Below are 23054 nucleotides of genomic sequence, written 5' to 3'. Positions count from 1 at the left end.
CCTTTCATTTCTTTTATATCCGTGCAACCAATAATGAGCAGAGAGCAGCTTTACTTATTTGTCAGACGTGGCTGAGATGAGCCAAAGTCTCAGACAGACTAGTAGGTTGAAAACAGAGGGAACAGTCACATCAACCTCTGCTTCAGAAACCAAGCTGACATTAGTAACTCTTTGCAACTCTACTTTCAGTTCTTAGGACTGTGCAGAACGCATCTTAAAACACCATGAAAGTTCTAGTACAAACCATCACAAATTAACTTCTTAGCCCTTGATTTATAACTAATATTTACTCAGTTAATATTTACCATGCAAATGAGTTGAGTCAAATTCCTTAAGCACACACCTCATCATGCCCCTACACCAGGGCAATAGTCAGATGCTAGCAAGAGCTCTGGGTGTGCTTACAGCATCAGGACTTTACAAATGGAAGTCTTGAAGAGAGAGTTTTTGCTTTGTTTCTGAAATGGATTTTGTTCTGTACACACGGAAGAATCACAGCAGTAATTGAGACTAAGAGTTATCTTTTACAGGGAATTGATTCTAAGGGTTCTCTTTAACAAGGAAAGATGTAGCTGTAACGTTTTATGAATGCTCTGAGTATAGCTGCAGTTTTCACAGTACAGAGGAATGTGTCTTCTCAGCTTCTCATAAACACATGTTTTATGCAGCCATTAGAGTCAGCAAGAGAACTCTGTACCAGCTCAGGATCTGCTGAGATCAGAAAGTTTCCCTCTTAGCCCTGAGTACCAAAAAATACCTAAAATATATATTAGATTCTGCCAATTCTGAAAATGCAGTATCACACATAAGTTAGATCTGGCACACAGAGCTACTATCTCTATCAAAGTTCATAAGAAAATACCTCAAATTGTAAAGTAGATAAAGCAAGAAAACCAGAAAGCTGGAATTTTTCCTGCCTTATTTTTTTGTAATGCCACATACCACTCAATTCTATACATATATATATATATAAAATCCTCTTGGTTTTCTTTCTTATTTTTTTATTGCAGCAAAGGAACGATCTCTTTGTTGATAACCCCCAAGTTTTACTGGTTCTTTCTTTCAGTGACCCACTGATATTTACAGGCAACAAATAAGATCTGTTCCATAAGGCTTTGATTTACTGCCACCACAGGAAAACTAAACAGGCAGCAACTTGTAGTAGAGTACAGCATAAATGCAAATCAAAATTTTTTAAACATGACTGCTGGCTCCAGATATCCATCAAAGCTTGATGGCTTATGTACATACCTCAGTCAGCCTTTTTCAGCAGTAAGAAAAAAAGAAATTAGTGTGTTCTTTACAGCAAATATATTAAGTGTGCTTTACAAGAGCAATCAATCTGCAGTTTGCCTTGCGTAATATTTGAACTATTTATTTGTACTTGTCATGCTTTGCTGTAGATATAAGTTTTGGGGGGTTTTTTGGTAGTGCTACAGCTTTCTTTTTCAGAGCTTTGCATATAGCTGACAGTCAATTCCCACTTCTCTGGTGATGTCACTTAAACGAATAAAGTCCTACCAAGCCCTATCGGATGTAAGAGGCATTGGCATCCCAGCATTGGGAGCTTACAAGCAACATTTACGTTGGCTATGATTGAGTTTTGGTTCTTTGTACTCAGTACCTTTATCCAAACAGAAAAATTCCATGTACTTTAGGGTTTCTGCAATCAAGAAGAAAAATAAACATCCTCACTCATCTCATTCACAGGTCTGACCATTAAGAGCTGCATTTTCTAATTTCTTAATGACAAGACGGCATCCTAAAAATTCCAGTGGCCTCTCTGGAAAAACTCCACTGAATCAGACAGTTGTAACAGGAGATGTTTTATGTCAAAGCGGGTGTGTCATGTCAGCTTTCAGAGCATGGTACACAGTTAAAGCAGCAATTGCAGATAATCAAATTTCCATAAATTCGTGGTTCTGCCAGGTGATGTGGAAGCTGAAGTCTGCATCTTTTTCATGTTGATTTTTTTTGCATTGATCTTAGGCTATCCTTTCTGTGGACAGAATTTTATCAAGACTTCTCAAAAAAAAAAATCTTTACAGACAAATGGGATGCTCGTAGTTCAAATAAAGAAGATGCTTCTGCTGTAATCTAGACTGGGGAGGAGAGTTGCTGTGTTCTTAAAATCATACGTGCCAACTCTTTGCCAGAAATCACCTGTCACAAACTCCTTTCCACACATGTTCTGTGGTTGCTATTCGGAGGAGGTATTTTTCCTAAAAGCCAATCAGGACTGAATGTGCTAACTCATTTAAAAGGAGGCCTCTTTAGTCCCATGTAAAAATAATTACTGAGTCTCAAAGAGGTCTGTAACCAGAGCTGTCACTATCCCTAACATACACCGTATTTTTGCTGTGCCACTTATTCTCATTGGTTTACCAGATGCTGACTCTGTTCTGATTTCTGCACATGTATGTTGAGCTCTTTCTTGACTGTAGTGGTGACTTTCACTCCAGGAGACAGTCTGTGCCAACTTACTGCTGACATGAGGATCTCCTGTGAACTTTAACTGATTTCCTTATATCTGTGCTGTGCTGTCTTGCTCTGAAGCCCAATCCACCCTCACTTACTGGAGGTCAGTTATTGACGTATGGAGCACTGTTATGTGTTTGACCTTAGTGTCAACGTGTAGAAAATTCTGGAAGGGTCAAGATGTCCAGAAGCCAATTCCAAGTTTCCAGATTTAGGATGTGATCCTGGACACAAGCAGGCAGAGCATGGGACCTGCTTGATACTCTGCTGGATGGCCCTTGGCTATCAAGCAGACCCAGCTTTTTTACTGAGAAGCATGAACTGGGCTAATTTTTTAGCAAGTACTAAGAAAATATGCTGGTTTGTGGGAGGATAGATGAGGGAAAAATCAGTGCTCCAGATGGATGGAGGAGCCCAGCCCTCATCTACCAACGCCACTACTGCAGGCAACCCCTGTGGTCACCTTAACAAAGAGCACTACTGTTCCTCTACATGACAAGCTGCTGCCAACACACCCTCTGTCACGCTTCATGGCCCAGATCTGCCTCCTCTCTTCCAGCAAGAAAATGGCCTGAATGCCAGCACTGAGCACAGACTGTTGCTCCAAATAAGCCCATGCTCTTCCAGCTCCTGGTACAAAGGCTGCAGACAAAAACCTGAAGCCTGTCCCCAGAAGTGGCTCCGTTTGATGGTTGCTGTGCCAGTGTCACTTCTGTACGTGTGCCAGAAAGAACAGGTTTGGCAAAAGACTGAGCAGGAATTGTCATAGCAACCGAGACTGCAGAAGGACAAGGAGCCATAAGATGCTGTAACCTGGAAAATTCCTGTACATTTTATGCAGGAGAGGACAGCAGCAAAATGGATGTAGGAACTTGAGTTTGTCTTTGCAATGTATCAACTTTCACTTATGCTTGTCCATCAATGTCACTCAATGTGCTCTGCAGCAAAGGCATGACCTTACAAAGTCTCATGTGAGATAGTCAAAAGTTCACCATACAGTGTTGGTCCATGAACATCTTTAAAATCTCTGCTTTTCTTTCTATTCATGCATCAGCCAGGTCTCTCTTTTAGGCTCTCATAATTTTGTTACCATGTCTGTTGTCAAATTTTACTGTAAAGAACCCTTCAGCTTTCTTCTTTCCTGGAAGGTTATAATGTGCTTTTTGAATGTTTGCCATAGTTAACTAATGTGTTGCTTTTCTGTGTACTCTGGCAACAGGATTAAGAAGCAAGGCTTTGTAGATAAGAATACTCTCTGATGTATAATTGTTCCATGCAGCCTGGGATCAATACTTCCCTCAGAACAGATACACAGTTCCCATTTGCATGGAAGGAAGTAGCTACATAAATAAAGTACATGAAATGCACAGCTCTGTAGCCTTCCTATGAGGCGATAAAATAATTTTTTATACCTTTCATCCACATCAATCTCTATTCATCCAACCAGTTCACAGGAAAGGCATTAGCTGCTAAATGTTCCTCACTTCCTCAGATACCAAACCTCCATAAGACTCTATAAACTGAGCTTTGTGTAGCCTCAAAAGCTTGTTTTTTTCTGTCAGTGTGTGTGTGCATAACTCCCACTAACTTCTGAAGGTGTTAGACAGTATATATATATATATATATATATGTGTGTGTGTGTGTGTGTGTGTGCGTACCATACAGAGAACAGGCTTCAAAGGTTTGACTTCAGTAGCATGTCCCTTATACTAGTGGCAGATATTTTTCAGCACACCCTGTTGAGAAGTGGTAGTCAGGTCTATCAGACAATTTCCAGAAGTCTGATCCAAAGGAACTTTCACAGAATGTGAGTGTTTATCATAGGATTTTCATTTCACTACAAGGTAAACAACTGGCAAAATAAATACATCGTATTTCTAAATAAGCATGTATTTACCTATGCCTGGCTCAGAAGTGGGTAGATGATGGGAAAAGCTGCAGCCTGGGACTCACAAGGATTTTGCAGAATGTCCCTGGGGCAAAAGCAGGAAAGCCTGAGCTTTTTCAGAAGGGGGATTGAAAAAGCTTTTCTGTCAAGCCTATTGCCCATTGAAAACCCCAGGCATGAACTGGTGCCGATCAAACTGTTGCTTTCAAGATCTTGTGGTGATGATGCCCTAAAAGTACACTCTAGTAAAATAGCAAGAGTGTTCTTTGAAAACGTTTTTCCTTCTGCATGTTTAGGAACCTACTCTTGGAGTCTTTTCAGCTTCCAAACAAAAGTCTTTTCAAGGAACACAATCTTTGCTTTTCCAGCTAAGCAATCAGGTTTTGTACCAAGGCAAACTATTTCAACAAGAGAGATCAATACTAGAACACAGACCTAGCCCTGTGTTTCCCTTATCCTGTATAATTACCAGAACTCATGAGCCTTTTCATTTTGGTTGTTCTGTATCTGGACAAAAGCAGGTATTGGATCTTCAACTACTTCGGCAAGAGGAGCAGTTGGTTTTTTTCTAACACAGTCAATGAGGGTCCTAGAACCACTGGAAAAAATTCCCAGATTTGAGAATGAATATAGAAGTGATAATTTGTACCAACACTGCTGACTTTGCCCACTGGGTTTCTTGGCAAAATCTATGTTCTTGCATTAAAGTTTTTTTTGTTTGTTTTGTTTTTCTGTAACCAAGAGTTACCTACTGCAAAAAAAACTGTAAAAAAACATGGAGGAAAGAGGGACGTGGCAAAGCCCTTCTGAAGAGCTCTTTTCAGAGAGGAAGGCCTTTGAGAAGAGAGAATCCACAATGCTTGAAAGTTCTCTAGAAGATATTGGTCTGCCTTGTTAACAATGGCCAAGATCATTCAAACCTGAAAAAGAGAGTTAAAATTCAGTTTACACTGGTGGTGGCAGATGTCAACCTGCCTCCCCTCTGCACTTCCTTAATACAACAAAAAACGCAAAACATTTTGTTCTTGTTCATAGGAATTTTTCTTCCTGGCTTTTAATGCTGTCAGCAAAAATACTATCAAACATCTTGTGGAGTTTTATACCCTGGTAAATTTAGCTCTTCAGATTCTCACAGGCAGCAGAGCTGTTACCCCTGGGTGTTCTTAAGTTGACGAGCACAAGTCACTATTTATTTTAGGGTGACTCTAGCCTAAAAAGGGAGATTTGAATATCTGGGAAGACACCTGATGTTGACAAAGACTAGAATATTAGAGATAGTCTAAAAACTGACTGGTGCTCACATGGACCTTTTCTTTCTGTGAATGTGGACTGGTCCATTGCTCAGCATCTGCTGGCTTCCTACAGTGTAGAAGAGATCAAAGCGCCAGTCCTAAACAATTTCACAGCCTTTCTGTGGTTAAGAAAAATGACTGTGCCCAAGCTGTTGCTTTCCAGTCCCAACCTGCTCAAGTCTTTGTTAGCTTTTGTAGAATCAGACAGGGAAGACAGCTGTGATTTGGCATCCTGACTTGTTTGAAACAAAGCCCTTCTAGATGCATGACTGTCAGACATGAATAGCATCATGGTTATCACATCACAGTCATAGCCCAATTTATACCTTCCCAATTACAGCTGGAAATAACTGTGAAGGGACATAAGGGCACGAAACAGATGAGATGTACAATTTCCGTGGACGTGTATAAGTTTATCCTCAGGGAAACTCTTACCACTGCTGTTAGCACTGCATTCAAAGACTGTTGTGAAGTCTTTACAATATCATCTCTTTTCTCCTTTCAGACAAGCCCTGTGGGGACCCGCCGTCCTTCCCCCACACCATCCTGCACGGCCACACTGGCTTTGAGATGGGAGACGAGCTGCTGTACGTCTGTGCCCAGGGGTACGTCATGGGCAGCAAGGAGACGGCGTTCACGCTGCTCTGCGACAGCTGCGGCGAGTGGTACGGGCAGGTCCAGGCCTGTGTCAAAGGTGAGCTCACCCAGCACACAGAGCATCCCTCTGGGAGGGAATGTCTCCCAGCAACCTACTCACATGGTTCCAGGATTGTAGGGGTGTGCCCCAGGCACCTGCAGTCCCAGTAAAGGTCTTGGTGAATGTCTTAGCTGGCCCAACAGGAATTTTACAATCCCATTGGTAGACATCTCCAAGAAACCACAGGAAAAGACAACTTTCTCACGCTTATATGAACAAAAATTTTCTCTCTAGGTAGCAGAATCCACTCAATATAAAAAAATCTTTTAAGCTCTTAACTTTGTCCCCCGGCTTTTTGTAAGAAGTCACTTTGGCTGATCAGAGCTTTTACTAGGCCTTTCCTTTAGCATTAACATTCTTGCACTTCTGCCCTTACACGTATGATAAATGCTGCTTCCTTTTGTCAGGTTGGGAACATTAAAGACCTATGTTAGTTAAGAGAGCTGTCTGTGCCACTCAAATAAACTGTGACCCAAAAAGTGTATGATTTTTTAATTTGCCCCAATAAAAAGGCAAACCGTTTTTATCTTGTACCATGCCTCCAGGACTTTTGTCTACAAACACAAGAGTAGCTGCCCAGATATTTACTCCATTAAAAAAATGAAAGTGAATTTTCTTACCAAATGGCTTGACTCAAGAAAAGATTTTTCTAAAAAAAACCCAAAACCACAAAACCCCCAAGCAAATTGTAAAATGACATTTCCTTAATTTAAACCTCAATAAAATCCACCTTTATGTGTTAGTTAAATTCTGCAGCAGTCTTTTAACTTTCCCCTTGTTTAAACACAGGCTAAACTGTAACATGAGTTCAGGTGTGGATGTAACCTGAATTCTGCTTTCTCATGTTACCCTGCTCCATGCATAAACCCACCATTTTTTCCAGTATTTAAGAATGGTCATCAGAGAATCTTAGTACTTTTTGAGAGGGATATCACATCTTTAAGGTAATATTTGTGGCAAAATAGAAACATTTTAAGCAAAGGAATGGGCAGCTGTTGGGTAGCTGAGCTATCTATGTGGGCTAGAGTTAGTATGTCCATTTCAGAACCTATGTATTCCTTAATGTCCAGAGGCTTGGAAGGAGTTATTTTTACTCATGAATATACCATCAGGCAATGGATAATCATGAGAAAAGGTCAAACTTGTTCTTAGTAGAAATAGGTCATGTCTGTGCACCAGGGAACCAGATTCTCAAACCCATCCAACTGGTATAGATACAAAAAACCTAAAAAATGAAAGCACCAGGGTTTTCTGAACTCTTTCAGCTTCTAAAAGTGTTTTTACAAACAGCAGTTCAGATGATTAAGCAAAGCAATGCAGGGCATAAAGGTGGAATGTGGAGGGAAAAAGGAGAAAAAAGAGTATCTACATCTGATCATAGACTAAAGAATCATAGAAGAGTTTGGGTTGGAAAGAACCTTTAAAGGTCATCTAGTCCAACACCCCTACAATAAGCAGGTACATCTTCAGCTAACCCAGTGGGTCTGAATCTTCTATAATCTGCACCAAATTGATAATTCTTTTTCCTTCACTGGGGTTGGTGGAAATGCTAACTTCATCACACGTAGACATAGAGCTGTATTACACCAAGGCAAGGAAGGGAAAGAATCAGGCCATTTAAGTTGTGTGTGTTTCACTGTTTTCTCTGGATAAATAGTCTATTTCCCCTGTTTTGCCTGAGCCTTTCACACAGCTGCAGGGGAGAGAAAAATATTTTTAAAAGAAATAGGAAAGTGTGGCTGTAAAATCACAAACATCAACACTGAAACTTGGGAGCAGATGTGATATTGTGGATTATGATTTTTTAAATTATTTAAATGCTGGGGGGCTTCCTCTGATTAATATTTTTCAAATGCTTTAAGGACATGGGATAGAAAATACAATAATTGTTCAAGTAATAATTATATATTTAATCCTCCTGATCATAATTCTTTAAGAAAGATTACTTTACAGGATGATTAAAATGTGTGATACTAGGTTTCATTATTTTTAAACAAAGTAAGAATCCAATGAAAAAGAACAACAACAAAAAAGGAATTTAATTAAAAGGAACCCAGTTTAGAGCTGACTGATATTTTGGGGTCATAGGAGAGAGAATAACAATTATTAAGTACTCCAGAAGTCAGCACACAGACTGATTTTTAAGTGCTTTGAGGCACAAGAGCACCTTCCCTATTATGAAGGTTGATGATGGGACTTAATAGAGAATTTATATTCCTGTTGGCAGACTGGACCACTTCTGTCCTAACAGGCTGACATTAATGGAAATGTTCATGAAGCCACTTCAGAGAATATTTATGTGCTATGTTTAGAGCCTGGTAAGATGATACAGTGCCCTTGCTCTGCATCTGTGCTGGGTGAGCAACTGGGAAATGTGAAGTGGTCCTGATGCTCTTACCCCAACACAAGGGGACCACAGGGACAAAACTCCGGTCAGAGCTTTGGGAGATATAAGGTTCCTACATCTTGCACTCTCTGAGACTAGGGAAAAGTCACTATACTGCTCTTTGCTGCTTACTCCACATCATCTGTGGAAGAGTGATGACATTTATCCAATTTCATAAAGCTTGCTGGGATTTGTGGGTGTTACACCTTGAGTACCATTGTTCTACTTGGTAGCTACCCCATTATAATACTCAGCTGTCCAGGCAGAATATCAGACTAAACAGCAGTAATTGTATGTTTTTCTTGTTTGTGTAAAAATGTCAGACTGGCTTTACATTCCCAGTTGCTCACACAGAGCAAATATGGAATCACAGAACTATCATCATAGCAGTGTCTAAATATAGCACTTAAATGTTCTTTGAAGTCTCTTCGTGATCATCTTTCCTCACTGTTTTGATCCAATAAGAAGAGATACAGTCCATTCTGGCACCTGGGATATAAGTGTGCAGCCATACAGTTGGCAGATTAGCAAATTAAAATGTAAAAGATACAGACACAATCAAATAGACATATAATGCAAAATACCTGCAAAACTTGGCTCTGGGCATAACTGAACAAAATAATTTTGGCATTATATTAAGTGGATTCTGGATACCATAAAGTAGGATGGAAATTAGGAAAGCAGTATGTTACAAATGGCTATAATGTACATTGTGCACACCAGGTAATAGACAGTAATTTTTAATTAAGATGCTTTTAAAGAGAAAAAGTAACTCTGTTTCCTGTAATACTTTGCCATAAAAAGATGCTGTGTTCTAGCTGAAAACACAGGGATATTCAGCCCAACAAAGCAACCTTAAGGAGAGAACAGGGAAACACATGGATTTTGCCATTTATTATATTTTCTATTTCTGTGGAGCGAATGCATTTGCTTCACAAAATATATCCTGAAGAACATTGTAGTAAGGTCTGAAAGCAGATGCATATGTGCCATGCTTTGGCTGTCCTGCAAGCACAGAAACTAAACTGACAATTGCTAAATGACATTTGTTTTTTTTCCCAAAATAAACCATGAGTTCAATAGCAGAAGCATTAATACCAACACTTCAGTGGCGGGGGTCAGGGTTGGTCTGTATTAGGCTACATTCTCTAGGGTTTGCTTCCTCAAAGAGAAGGCAGATGAGATGGCTGGGAAATCATGCTCCATCTCTGCCCTAAAACTGGCTCAGAAGAATGTCATGTATCTATCCTTCCCTGGATTGTTTTGGGGTTTTCCAGCTATATGCCTGTGTCAGGAGAGTCTGTATCTTCTGCACATCTAAGGAATCTCTCCAGTGACAACACTTGGATACTCATCTAATGTGTTCCAAGGTAGCCTAACTTTTCAAGGATCATCCTTCTGATGTCAGTTTAAGGAGGAATTGCCTGATTTTGACCACTTAATCTGCAGCTACTAGTCTCTTTGCCTGGCTGAACAATTTGCATTACTTCAAACATTGCTTTCTGAGTTTTCAAGAATTATATTGATTCACATTCATGTGGTCCATAAACATGACTAGTTAGCACAATTTCTTTTTGGTTTTTTATTTTTAATGAGGGCAATCAAACAAAATGTCTCTGGCTTTTGATCTTATTTGAGAATGCTTTTTTTTTTTCATTCTGAGAGTGCAAAGGAAGAGTTGTGACAGACAAATATAATCAGCTACAAATATGTCCATGGCCTGTCAAAACAATTGTTATGATAAACTTTGGTTCCCTTTTCAGGCCTGTCACAGGGGGGTTGTATTAGATTAATGTAAAGTATAGATCTAGCATGAACTGATTCTGCCAAATGGAATAAGTTAAAAAAAATTTGATGGGTTATTTATTTATATTAGCAGGCTTTCTGCTGGAATAAAAATTATCCTCTTTCTTGTAGCTATTGCAAAAGACTGAAGGCAACACAATTTCTGTAAAGCATATTGTGGTTGACTAGAGAAAAGTTTGTGTGCCTGATCCAAACCAAATAGATAATTCTTTGAGATACTGTAGTTCACAAATCTGACTGATCTTAGGCTAATCGGTCTACATGCACTTTTCCTTCCCACCCTTAAAGACAGATATTGTCTTGTTAATGTTTGCTGTAGCTACTTTGAGATTCTTAGAATAAAGATGTTTTTGTGCAGTACAAATGTTTATAATGATGGTCTATAGAGAATCAAGTTTCAATTTCCTGTACTCTAAAAATACACCCATAAAATATGCAGTGCACTTTATGGTTGTCCAAAATAGCAACACTCAAAATAGAGCTTGGATGCCAATATGCTATCTAGAAGAAAAATTAAACTGATCCTAGAGTGTGGAAAACCAGACTCTTTGTTTCTGCCTGTCTCTTTGTTTGGTCACTCTTTTCACATTAGGATCAAAAACTGAAGGACATGAAAGCTCTATAAGACTGGACACTTCCCGGAAAGGATTAATTATGAATTAAAAGGATTTTACGTTTAATTGAGCTTCACATCTTTGGTAGTATGTCACTTCAGCATCTCTTGTTGTAAAGTGTTCATTTCAGACTCAGTAATCCCTCAGACAGTGAATTAAAACTCACTGATCCGTGAGTCTGCCAGATGAGGGTATGGTCAAGATGTAGCAATGATCAAATATAGAAAGATTTTAGTCTTGGATAAATGAATTTCTGTGCTGGCTCTTCTTAAAACCAGACCTGCCTAGGTAGAAAGGAAGATGCGATCACTTTTAAATCAAGTTGGTGGGGTTTTCTTGCTAGTGGTTTTAAAAATGTGTATAAATAATGGTTACAACTTTTTGGATAAGAGGTGGAGCTGAGTCTAGTTTGGTTGTTGCTCTTCAGTACCAACACTAAAATTCAGGGAACTGGAGAGTTCAGGAAAGTGCGGAGGAGGTGAGCAAAAAGAAGTGCAGAAGTTGTGCAACCTATTCCTGGAAGCTCACGTTGGACTTAAAAGATTGTTGTGGTAACACAGAGTCACTAAATACTGACTCCAAGTCCCATTTGGAGGTCAGAGGCCCAGAAGAAATAATAGAGTATTATTACTGTATAAGTCAATCCAGGATCATATAAATCAAAGCTTCAGAGTAAGGGGGCCTGCATTTCGTTTGATGGTTAGAGAGCTCAATAGTTGCTTTCATTCTGGCATCCCATAAGCTAACATTAGTTATGTTGATAGTCTTTGCTATAAACTCTACAAATAGAGGAGATTGAATATGAAAATATGTTAGAGCAGCTTTACAACTTGGGCCACAATCTGATTGTGAGAGGGAACAAGACTCCCTTATGTGGTGACGAGCAGTGCATAATGAGCTCCAATCTCAGGATCTCTTTAGACTACAATGGGCTTTTTCTTCCCTCAGCTTTGCATTAAGAAAACACCAATTCATTTCTCTACAGGCAGGATCAGGCCCAAAGACAGCAAGGATTGATGGAGACTTGACCAATGGTTCAACAATCCTTTAATATGTTCTGATAGAGTGAGGACTTGTATTTTCTTAGAAGCACATGCTTCTTCCTGATGTGCCTCCACAGGACCTTCTCCTAGAGGGCTGAAACAACATGCCATGGGAAACACTAAAGGGAAAGAGCTTCAAAATCTATAAAAAGCATGTTACTACAGTTGTTAAGCATTCTCCAATGATCCACTCATACATAAGGTGCTGGTCAATGAGATGAATACTAGCTACCCATTCATACTGCTAACTAAAAAAGAGCTCTGGAGGAAACAACGCAAGCACACGGATGTAATTTTTGTTCGTGGATGTGTGTGTCTGCTCTAGAACACCATAACATAAAAATTACTGTTTGAACCTCAGCTGGATTACTGTAGTGTGAAAAGTAAAGGAGTGGCAAAACCAGAGGTTACAAGAGACACAGATGTGAAGACAGACTGGTGTGATGATTCAACTCAAAAAAGAAAACAATGACCATAACAGCTGGTAAATGGTGGCTTCTCACACTGTGATGTTCCAGTTCATATCCATGCAACAAACACCTATAGGCTGTCCTCAGACACACTGGATTTTGGTGAAGCAAACATGCCAGATATCAGCTTCTAGCAGGAGTCTGGATGATAAGAGGATGAAATAGTTTGAGGCACCATTTCTATGCAAAGAGAGCACCAGTCAGGTAGAAAAATTCTGAAGTGAAAGCAAGAGAAGGGACAAAGTGAGACTAGTGTTTGATGGTTAGTAGAAGTGCTACATTGTGATGGATAGTGCCATACAGAACTTCATGAATATGTTTCTAAAGTGCCTTGGTATTCAGAGTTTTCCTCCATTCATTTTCAGAAGTCTGAAATATTATTGGAAAAGATTTCAGAATTAATGAGGAAAGTGAGAGTCCTACCAGGAAGCTTTCCACTCTAAGAGTTGTATGCCCCTGACTGTTAAATCATCCTTGCACCAGACAGAAGTTTTTCCTGCTTTGGAGAGGATAGGGAGGATCTAGAGGATTACACAAGCAGATGAGGACACTGGGACCAGGAGGGAGAGAAGGTCTGTTGTTGGCACTTCCTGTGAGATGAGAGGACCTGCTAAGAACATCCAGCTCTCCAGCACAATAGCTTTCACAGAGGTATTAACTCTCTGCAGGCTATGTCACACTTTTGGGTTTCCTTAGCATAACTGCTTTGGTTTCTGGTAGACCCAGACACTATTCCAAGGAAAATACCTCTTGCTAATGCTCATTCTGTTTTGGCACCTGGCTTAAGCTGTTCTGGCAAAAAGTGAGCTGGTGTGAGCTCTATCACTGCTAAGTGGTTTTGGTCAGACTGGTTTGACAATATTTCTAATCTTTCTTAAGAGCAGACCTAATATGGCTCTGCCAGAAGTCTGGGAACCAGTCTCCAAGGAGAATGTGACTCAGGCGGAAATTGAGGTGGGCCCCAGATGAAAATGTAATTCAAAATTGGTTGAGTGTAAAAAGGCAAAAAAAGATAAGGCCTTATGAATGCATTCATCTGTAATACAGGTTCTCCTATTAATTTCTTGTTTCCCGTGTCATGCCAGGTCTATTGCTTCACTGTCTTCATGAAAGAATAAATACCCTCTTAAAAAGAAAAAATTCTCACCATGATTCAGTTTGTTTTATTTTCCATATCCCAAGGCACTACTTTTTATGACTTCTAATGCCAGTATAAATCTCAGAAATTACATCAACTTTCTATCGAGTAAAACTTGTGTGAGCTGAAAATCAACCACCCTGTCTAGTTTGGAAAATTTTTCATAGAGCTAAGGCTTTAGAATAGTGGAAGAAATATAAATTACAATGCACTATTCCATTCAAATTCAAACATTTAGCTTCATGCTTTGAGTCAAGTCTATTTTGCTATGAGTGGTGGGTCTTTAGAGTATTTCTAAATCAAACTCAAGCTCTGCAATGAATCTGCCTCTCTGTTGCACTCAGCTTTTTTACTAGTTTGATTTTGTGTTGTTTTTTTTTCCTCTTTTCTCCGTGGCAACGTTTAATTCTTTAAAATTGGAAGCCTGAGAGTTGATTACCGTCAGACAGTATTATCACGTTAACTAGGTGTTAAAGTGTTGCAGATGGAGTTTTCCAGCCTTGCAGGGTGCATCTTGCTTTCTTCAGATGAAAACAAGCAGAACTCAGTGTCAGCCTTGGTGGTGGAGCCTGCCTCAGTAAGCTCTGAAGAGCTCTTATGGAATAAGAAATACTGTTCTGGCCCCAGCTGTTGTATCACTGTAACACCAAGGTGATTGAAGGAAAGCAGTATAATGATAAGAACGTACCTTGATATCTTGAGCATAAGGTACTGAATATAATTCTTTAAAATCATCTGGCTCAAAAGGGTTGCTGTAACACTTCTAGTTTTGTCTGGGTTTGTTTTTTTTTATTATCAATTAATAATTGATAAAATTTTTTGCTATACGTTTCTCTCCACACACATTTCTTGCTTGAATAAGATGAAGGTTTTTTCCAAAGTCTGGCAAAGAGTCATACTAGGGAGAGAAAAGCTTTGAGAAAACAATAAGCAATTGAAGGAAGTCTCCTAACTGCAGATAGTGAGTTATTTATATGCATTTTTAAATCTGGAAAGGTAAGACATTAGCAGTTAGCATTGACACGTATTGTGATTTTTTAAAAAAACTTGAAACTGAGTAACAGCTCAAGGACCATGCACTTTTCAAATAAACAATAACACAGAATGAAAAATACTGCCTAAAAGTCACTTCTCATTGTACCTTTCTTCCTGGCTTCTTGTAATAAATGAGCTCAGTGTTTTTCCAGAGAATTAAATGTTGGTTTATGAGGCTTTTTTTTGATGTTTCTAGATGAAACCGAGGCACACATTGACTATGAAGATAACTTTCCCGATGACAGATCAATACCTATTGTCGAGAATGACCACAGCAATGGCAAAGAGGAAATCGAGCAGGAGCAACTACAGCTTTCCTTCAGTAGAAGTTCAGAGGAAGGAAGAACTGGAAGTACCAAAGGGGTTACTCAACACACAGACATTTCTGAAAAAGGAAGCAGGGCACCTACTGAGTCCCCTGTGTCACTCTTAAGCCAAAAAAACTTGTTTTGGTTTCCATCAGAAACTTTCAGTGAGTCTAAATCAGAGAAAGAGACAGATGATTCCACTAAAGCACAGTTTTCTGAAGGTGATAACCACATTGGAGTGAAGACAGCCTATGATGAACGTGGTGCCAAAATGTTTTATGACAGTGAGGATTTCCCCATTGGACCTATTCTCACAACTAATGATACAAAGACAGCAATGGATGCAGTTGCCATCACCGACGAGTCATGGTTAGATGGATATCCAGTAACACAAGAGGTGGTAGAGGATGATGAAGAGGAGGGGGATAAAGTTGATGGTTCAATGGGAACAGAAGATGACACTGTTCTTACAACCGACCAACCAAATCATGTGGAAGTCAGAAAATCAGGAAATGGCAGCCCAGCTCCAGAGGAAGGTCTAACACAGATTGTGGCAGCAACAACAGGGACAGATGATGAAGGGGCTAAAGAGACACTGGTACCACTTACATCAGTGAGTGGTCTGGAGAGCTTTACTGTGAGCAGGGGTTATGATGATGCCGCATGGGAACATCCGGCTACATCTCTGGAAACCATGACTCAGGAGCCCAGTACAACGACACTATTTGACATAACCAGCTTAAAAACATCCATGTCAGAAACCTCTGTGACAGTCAGCCCCTCTGATCACACTCCATACATAGAACCAAGAGACACAACCACCTACCCAGAACAAGTAGCAACCACTGCACCAGTTCCAGACATCATTACTGACACAGCATCCCAGGAATTAGCTGAGCAAGAAAATCTCACCCAGGGCCTTGAAGAAAAGCCCATCCCCACTTCTGAGCCATGTGAGGGAGAGGATTGTCCCAAGTCCAGTAAAGGAGCTATCATAGCAGTGATAGTGATTCTTCTCTGCTTGTTACTGGTTGCAGCTGTGCTGGCAGTGTGGTTTTTCAAAAAACGGCAGCAGAAAAATTCTGTCTATAAACTAAATGGAAGGTGTCAGCCCAGACATCACTGTTACCACCACTATCACCACCAGCACATCGAAATGCAGAAAGTCTAACCAGAGGCCTTTCGGCAGAGATCAGAAGAAAAAACCTATTGATGCTAGAAGGATCGCATGACTCATGGATGCTAAAATCCAGCAGTGCAGAAAGCAGAAGAAAAAAAGAATGCTAAAAGAACATAGAAGACAGAAAAGGTTTCATCCTTTTGAAATTGCAGTTTAGCATATTCGACTTTTCAGAGCTAAAGAATCTGTACATTTTTATCACAAGGGTCTTTTGGAGACACCAGCAGGACACAGCGTGCTCAGTAGTACATCTTCAATTTGTTCCGCTTTTACATTTTGCTCCTATTAATAATAAATTAATTGATTAATTTCTGTGTTACCTGGTTATAATGTAATGGTAGGGCTGGTCAGGCCTCTTTGGACTGTTCTCCGTGGAAGAGGAAAAGAAGGAGGGAGGAATAGAAGAAGGATGTTTTTGGAGCAACCACATATTTGGTGTTTGTTCCTTTTTTAGACCCTGCCCAAGCTGGTCAGGATAAACCATCATAACAAATTATTACCTGATGTGTCTTAAAAAGAAAAACTATTTGCTACCAGACTTTAATGGATAGTATTGCAATGATTACTAAGGTAATTTTCTTCAACGTTGTGAATTTAACAAGCCACAAATGTTGGATCATTATGCTACTTTTCTGGAAGGTGTTCTTTTAGCCTTAGTGAATGTCATTCTTATAACTAATCTTCCTGTAGAAATTATGATGTTTCCCTGGACTTCAGAGAATACTGTAAGTGCCATTCTTCCTTCAGTATCAGCAGGAGAGGAGTCAGAGCACCTTTGAATCCATGTGTTATGATGAATAGCCTCGTTTTACAGAGCCAAACACTGATGAAGCACTTTCCAGGGGAACCCTATATAAAGTCGGCTGCTTTCTGAACACAATGTTAACTGACCAAGATACTGAATTTTAGTTCACAGCCAGTAGTACCTCTGGCAACTGAAGCCATGTGTAATACTTTTGCCATGTGAACTCTGTGGAAGGACTGATTTTTCACCATTCTGCTCTTGCATTGGCTGGAGGGGTGGATGCTGGCTGTGGGAGATGGGCAGCCCCTTTGCATGCTGCTTATTGTGGTTTTAAAGATAAAGCAGACCTGGGAAAGAAAGAAATTGCGTCTGGTTGATAAAATGCACTCAACTTCTAGACTGGGTGTTGGTGTAAAAGCACTGAGGCTTTTCCAACAGCATGTTCCATTTCCAACAGTTCTGAAAATACACAGGAAGAGAGGGGAACATGTTTTCTAGAATCCCTTAGCATAGTTTGTGTGAGTTTAGTATGAGGTCTTCCTTACATTTCTGAATGAACAAGAGGAAGTCTGGCAACTGTGAATAATCTGCAGGTCAGAAATAAATTCATCTGCCATTCAGCCTTAGTCAAAGAGTAAGAAAAGGTGCCTGGGTGGAGTTCATGTCATGCTCTGGCTTGAGTCACAGTGGTAATCACCTGTAACTCCATGGAAGGTAGGCTTTATGAAATGGAGTGCAGAATTGGGCTCATCTTATTTGCAGCCGTCAGTCTCAGGGCTGGTAAGCGAAACAAAGCATTTTTAGACAATGGCTATGTGTTATCTTGGAGAGTTTGACCTCAGAGTGGTAAGAGTTGAATCTTGTTGCCTGGCAAGAGTCGCAGTAAATAAAAAAGGACAGAAACTGTACAGATTTGTAAATACAACTCTGACATACGCATGACTTTATGCTTTTAATGCATTCTACACTATGAAATAACCTAGAATTTCTGTTGTAAACTATTTTTTTTAATGCAATTAAAAAAGAAAAAAACCAACAATGGATTTCACACTAAGCAACTTTATGGAGGCTGTTAACCCAACTTAAACATACCATCTGTAATCCCATGGAAATATGCTGAAAAATAAACATGGGAACGTCCATTAAAAATACTGCTTAACTGAAAGTTGCAAGTAGGTGTTACAGTTCTGTGTAGCATCACTCAAAAAGAAAAGTCAAAACTATTTGGCCCAGGAACTGAACGTGTAAAAATGAGACTCAAAATATAATTACGAACACAAATTGTAGAAGGATCTTATTTGAGACTCAGAAACACTTGTTATTCATGAACCAGAAGAAAGTGTACATTAACATAATGCTTCAGAGGTATTTAAATAAAACTCAAGTTACAAAAACACCAGGAAAGGAAGTGTGTGCGTGTGTTCTTGTGCAAATCATTCAGTTTGCCCACAAGTTTATGGAGAAAAGACAGGTCTGTTACTTTCATAATTCTTGTAGAAGACACTTTGATATTAAAAATATTAGCTAAAAAGTGTTTATCTTAGACTGCCAGCCCAGTTCTGCTTTAGAACATCTACCCTCCTTTGGAGCATCATCTGTTTGTATTCACAGTATTCACTTTACCATAATGATTCAAGGAATTTGGGAAAACTATTAAACAGATGGGGACAAACAGCTCTTTAATGATACATTTGAATTAGACTTCCTTCTGTGTGTGAAACTTGGCTGATCACTGATAATGGGAATGGCAAACAATACATACATTACACGATGAATACAAAATCTGAAGATGATAGTATCAAAACAGTAGGAGATGAATTACTTAGGAATCAAAGCTGAAACTAGCATCTGCATGTTGAAATTAGGAGAAGAAAAAGAAAGGGGGAAATATTGGAAGCACTTTTGTGATGGTGACATCCAGCCATTGATGTGTCACTGTGTGATAAAAGTCATGTACCGTTCTATTCTAGGGAAACCACATATTGCAAAGGGCTGGTCAGAATCTGCCCACTGGGGTCAAGACTGAGATATGATCTCCCTTTCCTCTATTAACCTGTTAACTTGGCCCCCATTTCATACAGATCTTGTGCTGCTGTGTCTGGACAGAGACTGTACAAATTTGCTTCAGCAGGCTGAGAAGTGACACTGTGGTGTGTAACATCAAAGCTACAGGCAGTAGGGGGTTCAAATCCATGCAACCAAAAGGTGTTTGCTCCCCTTTGTACAGAAACACTGGGTTCATGCATTTTAGGTGTTTGCTAAGCTCTCAGGCTGAAATCCCCTCAATTTCTGTGCTTGTCTTAGCAATATATGGTTATTGTGTTGTACTGCCTTATTGCTTACTGTACCTCAAAAGCTATTATGCTGGAGATTTGTTGCCATGGGCATTGGGCCCAGCATAGATTGATATTTTTTTTCAATGATTTACCTTTTTTTTAATACCAAATAATTTGTGATGCAAAGATACAACATAATACATAGCTGTGGAAGATCAGAATACGTAGCTATCAATGACCATTAAAAAATTACCCTTAATAAGAAATTACTACAATTCTAAGACTTGTCAAACTACAGGATTTCTACCAGCTCAGGATAATATTAAAATGTTTAATTCCTTTTAAGATAAGTGATAGTGAGAATGGGGCAAAGGCAGAGAGCCCCTTTTTTCTTTTCCTTTGAAGTTAACAGTCATATAAAATTACTCCTCTGACTCCCATATTTCCACTTCAAAGTAAGCAAGTTCCATTGCTTTGCAAAAGAATTAATCAGGAAGAAAAAGCACATTTTTTACTTCATGATGCTGAAAAGACCTACCCATGAGATATATCAATGGGAAGAAAAAGTTAAAAATAATCAAAGAAAACTTAGAAAGTTTTTCTACAGGAAAGGTTAACATTTATAAACTTCAAAGTTTGAACCCTCTACAGAATTTCATTTCCATATAACATCAGTACTTTAAGGAGAGAGAAGAGGGGAAGGAGGAGAGATGGATGCCTAAACCACTGAATATTTCCTTGCCAAAAATAAATAAATAAAAAGGTATCTATTTATTTCAGTGTTTTTTCCTAGGCACTGAAGAGGACTTAAGACACAAACCCCTGATTTGCTGGGGCGTGCAACCCAACTTACTTTGGCTATTTCTTACTTAACTCCTTTTTTGTATAGAGCTTAAACTCTCCACACTAGGTCATTCAAGTCTTGAGTCACCAGGAAAAAGAAGTCACTGTTTAAAGTATGGCAGACGACCAAAAGCTCAGACAGCTGCAATGAAGGATTAGTTGTGGGTTTTTCTCACTGCCTTGCTACAAACTGCATCACAACTCTATGTTCAAACATTATTAAATGGGAATGTTTTCTCTGGCACTGACTACTTCTCCCCACAGTTTAAGTATTGAATTTTTTTAACTGAAGTAGCTTTGGTTTACAGCTCACATTAGAACTTAAAAACATATTTCCATAGTAGCTGGCACATGCAGGCAACTGTTTATTCTCAGTACCAGCCATAATAAACATTTGTACATTTATAATCCAACAAATCTTTGTCTAATCACAACTCCATTTTCAGAGCTGTAAAATTTGCATGCTATTTAAACCATTTTTCATGAAGGCTCTCTTGAAATGGAAAGGTTTTCCAAGTGTGCCTCCATTATCAATACAGACCAATAATTCACTGTAGAGGATGTGAAGATATATGGTGGGTATTGATGGCAGCGGTCTACTGAGAAAAACTTTGTAAAGCAGGACATGCTATCAGATTTTCAGGGGGATAGTTTGTCTGGAAAGTATGGAGAAATGACACCTCCTTTGTTGGATGGGATCTTCAGATGAATTAAGAATGGCAACCGACTAACTTTTGGGTTTATATTCTAGCATTCCAAAGCAGTAAAGCTCTGGAAAATGGAGCAGTTTGAATTTGCTTTTGGCTCAGGCCTTGTCAACAGAAATAATGAAGGTCTGCTTGCAGAATTGCTATGGCAAATGAAAGGGCCCAGCAGGACATTTGTACTCCCATTTAATTTGCCAGAACCGATCATTCTAAAAGTATTCGTTTTTCACAGTTGATTTTATTGGCAATTGGAATTGCCGAGGCACAGAAGTATGGAGCCTGAAATGCTCTTTTATGGGAGCAAAATTAAGCTTTGAGGAGAAAAATCACTACCATCCTTCCTCCTTTTTTTAATGAATGTTGCTATTTATGAGGATGAATTAGCAAGGAGCCAGTAATAAAAAGAATTGCTATCAGTAAGAGTAGGCATTAATTTGAAAAGGATTATACTCTTAGCAGAGTCTGTGAAATGCATTGGTTTTCAACCTGTGCATGTCCTCCCTTATCCAAGCTTTAGTTCTTGCAGGAGAAAGGCTGTCCTGACTGCCAGCAGTTGTATTTTTCACCTAAACAAATATCCACCTCAGTGTGACACTGTTTCTGACTCAGTTTAATCTTCAGTTTCCAAGCAGTTCCCCATCACGCAGGACCCCATTCAGCAAGAAAACAAGCCCAGGACTCACATGCATGCAGCCCCCTGTGCTACAAATCTGCCAGAAGATTGACTTCACCCACCATTCACCTCTAAGTGGTGACCAAACAACATTCAGATGGAACTGTTGAGGACTTGCTTGTAAGCAGTGACAGAGCATCAGAGGCCAACAGCAGCCACCAGAACAGCCAGCTTTGGTACTAGAAATGTGACACCAAGGTGGACAGACACAGTACCAATACTGCGTTCAAGCCTGTCACACGAACACGATGTGTTCAACAAGATGATGTTTCCATGAGCATCAGCACCACACGGTAAACCTGGCCACAAAAAGAAATGGAGACAAAGGTAAATATCCCATTGGGTTAGGCAGAAACTGCTAACATCTGAGGCAGACAACTCACAACTGCAGGAATTTGGGATGGCAGAAGGGAGGCAGGAATATTCATACAGCCTCACAAGAAGAGCTGGCAGGATCAGAGAAGTGGAAGAAGAGACACTAAATTATTACAGTCACATGTAAATGTTGGCATCTAACAATAGCAGCAGGAAAAGAAAAATCAGTTAAAAGAACCTGAGAATGCTGAAAAAAGCCACAATAAATACTGAAGGACTGGAAGAGGAGCTATTTCTCATTAGAAAAGAACAAGGGTTTGAGAACTACTTGTACTTATTAAGATGGAACTGGCTTGGGACTATATGTAGCGGAAATTAAGAATGCCAGAAAAAATCCACAGACACTTGAACAAAATGAAAAAGGGATCATGGTGCCATTTCACAAGGCCACAAGGGTATCAGTTGCCTCCTCAAGTTAAACGGATTGGTAAAGGACATCAGACTTACTTTAAGCAGACTTAAGAAAAATAAATCATTGGCTAATGGACATCTTAGTAAATAATGAAATCCCCACCTGAGAAGGCACAATGGCAGGGGATTTTAGCTGCAAGATCAAGAGCTGAGGAAATGAGTGAACATGAGAAAGTATCAGATAAGGAAGCCTTGAAGACCGAATCACAAGCTTGCCAGAAAATTGATAATACCTGAGAGACTGGCAATAGCCATTGAAAAACTGTTTGATGAATAGGAAAAATCAGGGTTCATAGGCACCAAATGTATGCCCAGTGTAATCTGTTGAAGTTGAATCACAAAACAGGTAACTCTGGTGCTCAGTTTTTACTGGTGGAATGAAAATTTGGCAGTATTTTACCATGTACTTTGCTTTTTGAAAAAGATAATAGGAATTTCAGATAATTAGTACTGGAAAGGGAAATGCAGTTCTTTAACTGGAGAGAAATAATTCCGGGTGGCCCAACAAAGAGGTCCTGGAACTTATTTTCTGTCATCTCGTACCTACTGCAGTCTATGCTACTTGCCCCACCAACAGGCAACATCTGCTTGGAAGCTTTATGCCTATGTTATTTCCACATGGGATGTACAGCCATGGAACACCTTGGGCTCAGGAACCTGAATTACAACCATTGCTCTTGGAGCCTTTG

The 23054-nt window shown here is 39.5% G+C and overlaps 1 protein-coding gene across 1 annotated transcript in view; it reads left to right on the top strand.

Annotated features, from left to right (window-relative positions):
* The window catches only part of SUSD5 (sushi domain containing 5), a 41729-nt gene extending 23245 nt beyond the window's left edge, over positions 1-18484 (top strand). Inside the window, exons 4-5 of the mRNA XM_048297945.1 lie at positions 6164-6352; positions 15044-18484. Coding sequence (XP_048153902.1) covers positions 6164-6352; positions 15044-16326 — 1472 coding nt within the window. The 3' untranslated portion in view covers positions 16327-18484. The remainder of the gene's footprint in view (positions 1-6163; positions 6353-15043) is intronic.
* The last annotated feature ends 4570 nt before the right edge of the window (positions 18485-23054 follow it).

This window comes from Corvus hawaiiensis, chromosome 1, assembly GCF_020740725.1.
Source record: "Corvus hawaiiensis isolate bCorHaw1 chromosome 1, bCorHaw1.pri.cur, whole genome shotgun sequence".
Classification (NCBI taxonomy): domain Eukaryota; kingdom Metazoa; phylum Chordata; class Aves; order Passeriformes; family Corvidae; genus Corvus; species Corvus hawaiiensis.
Note: the sequence above shows the minus strand (reverse complement) of the source record. Positions and strands in the feature narration are given on the sequence as shown.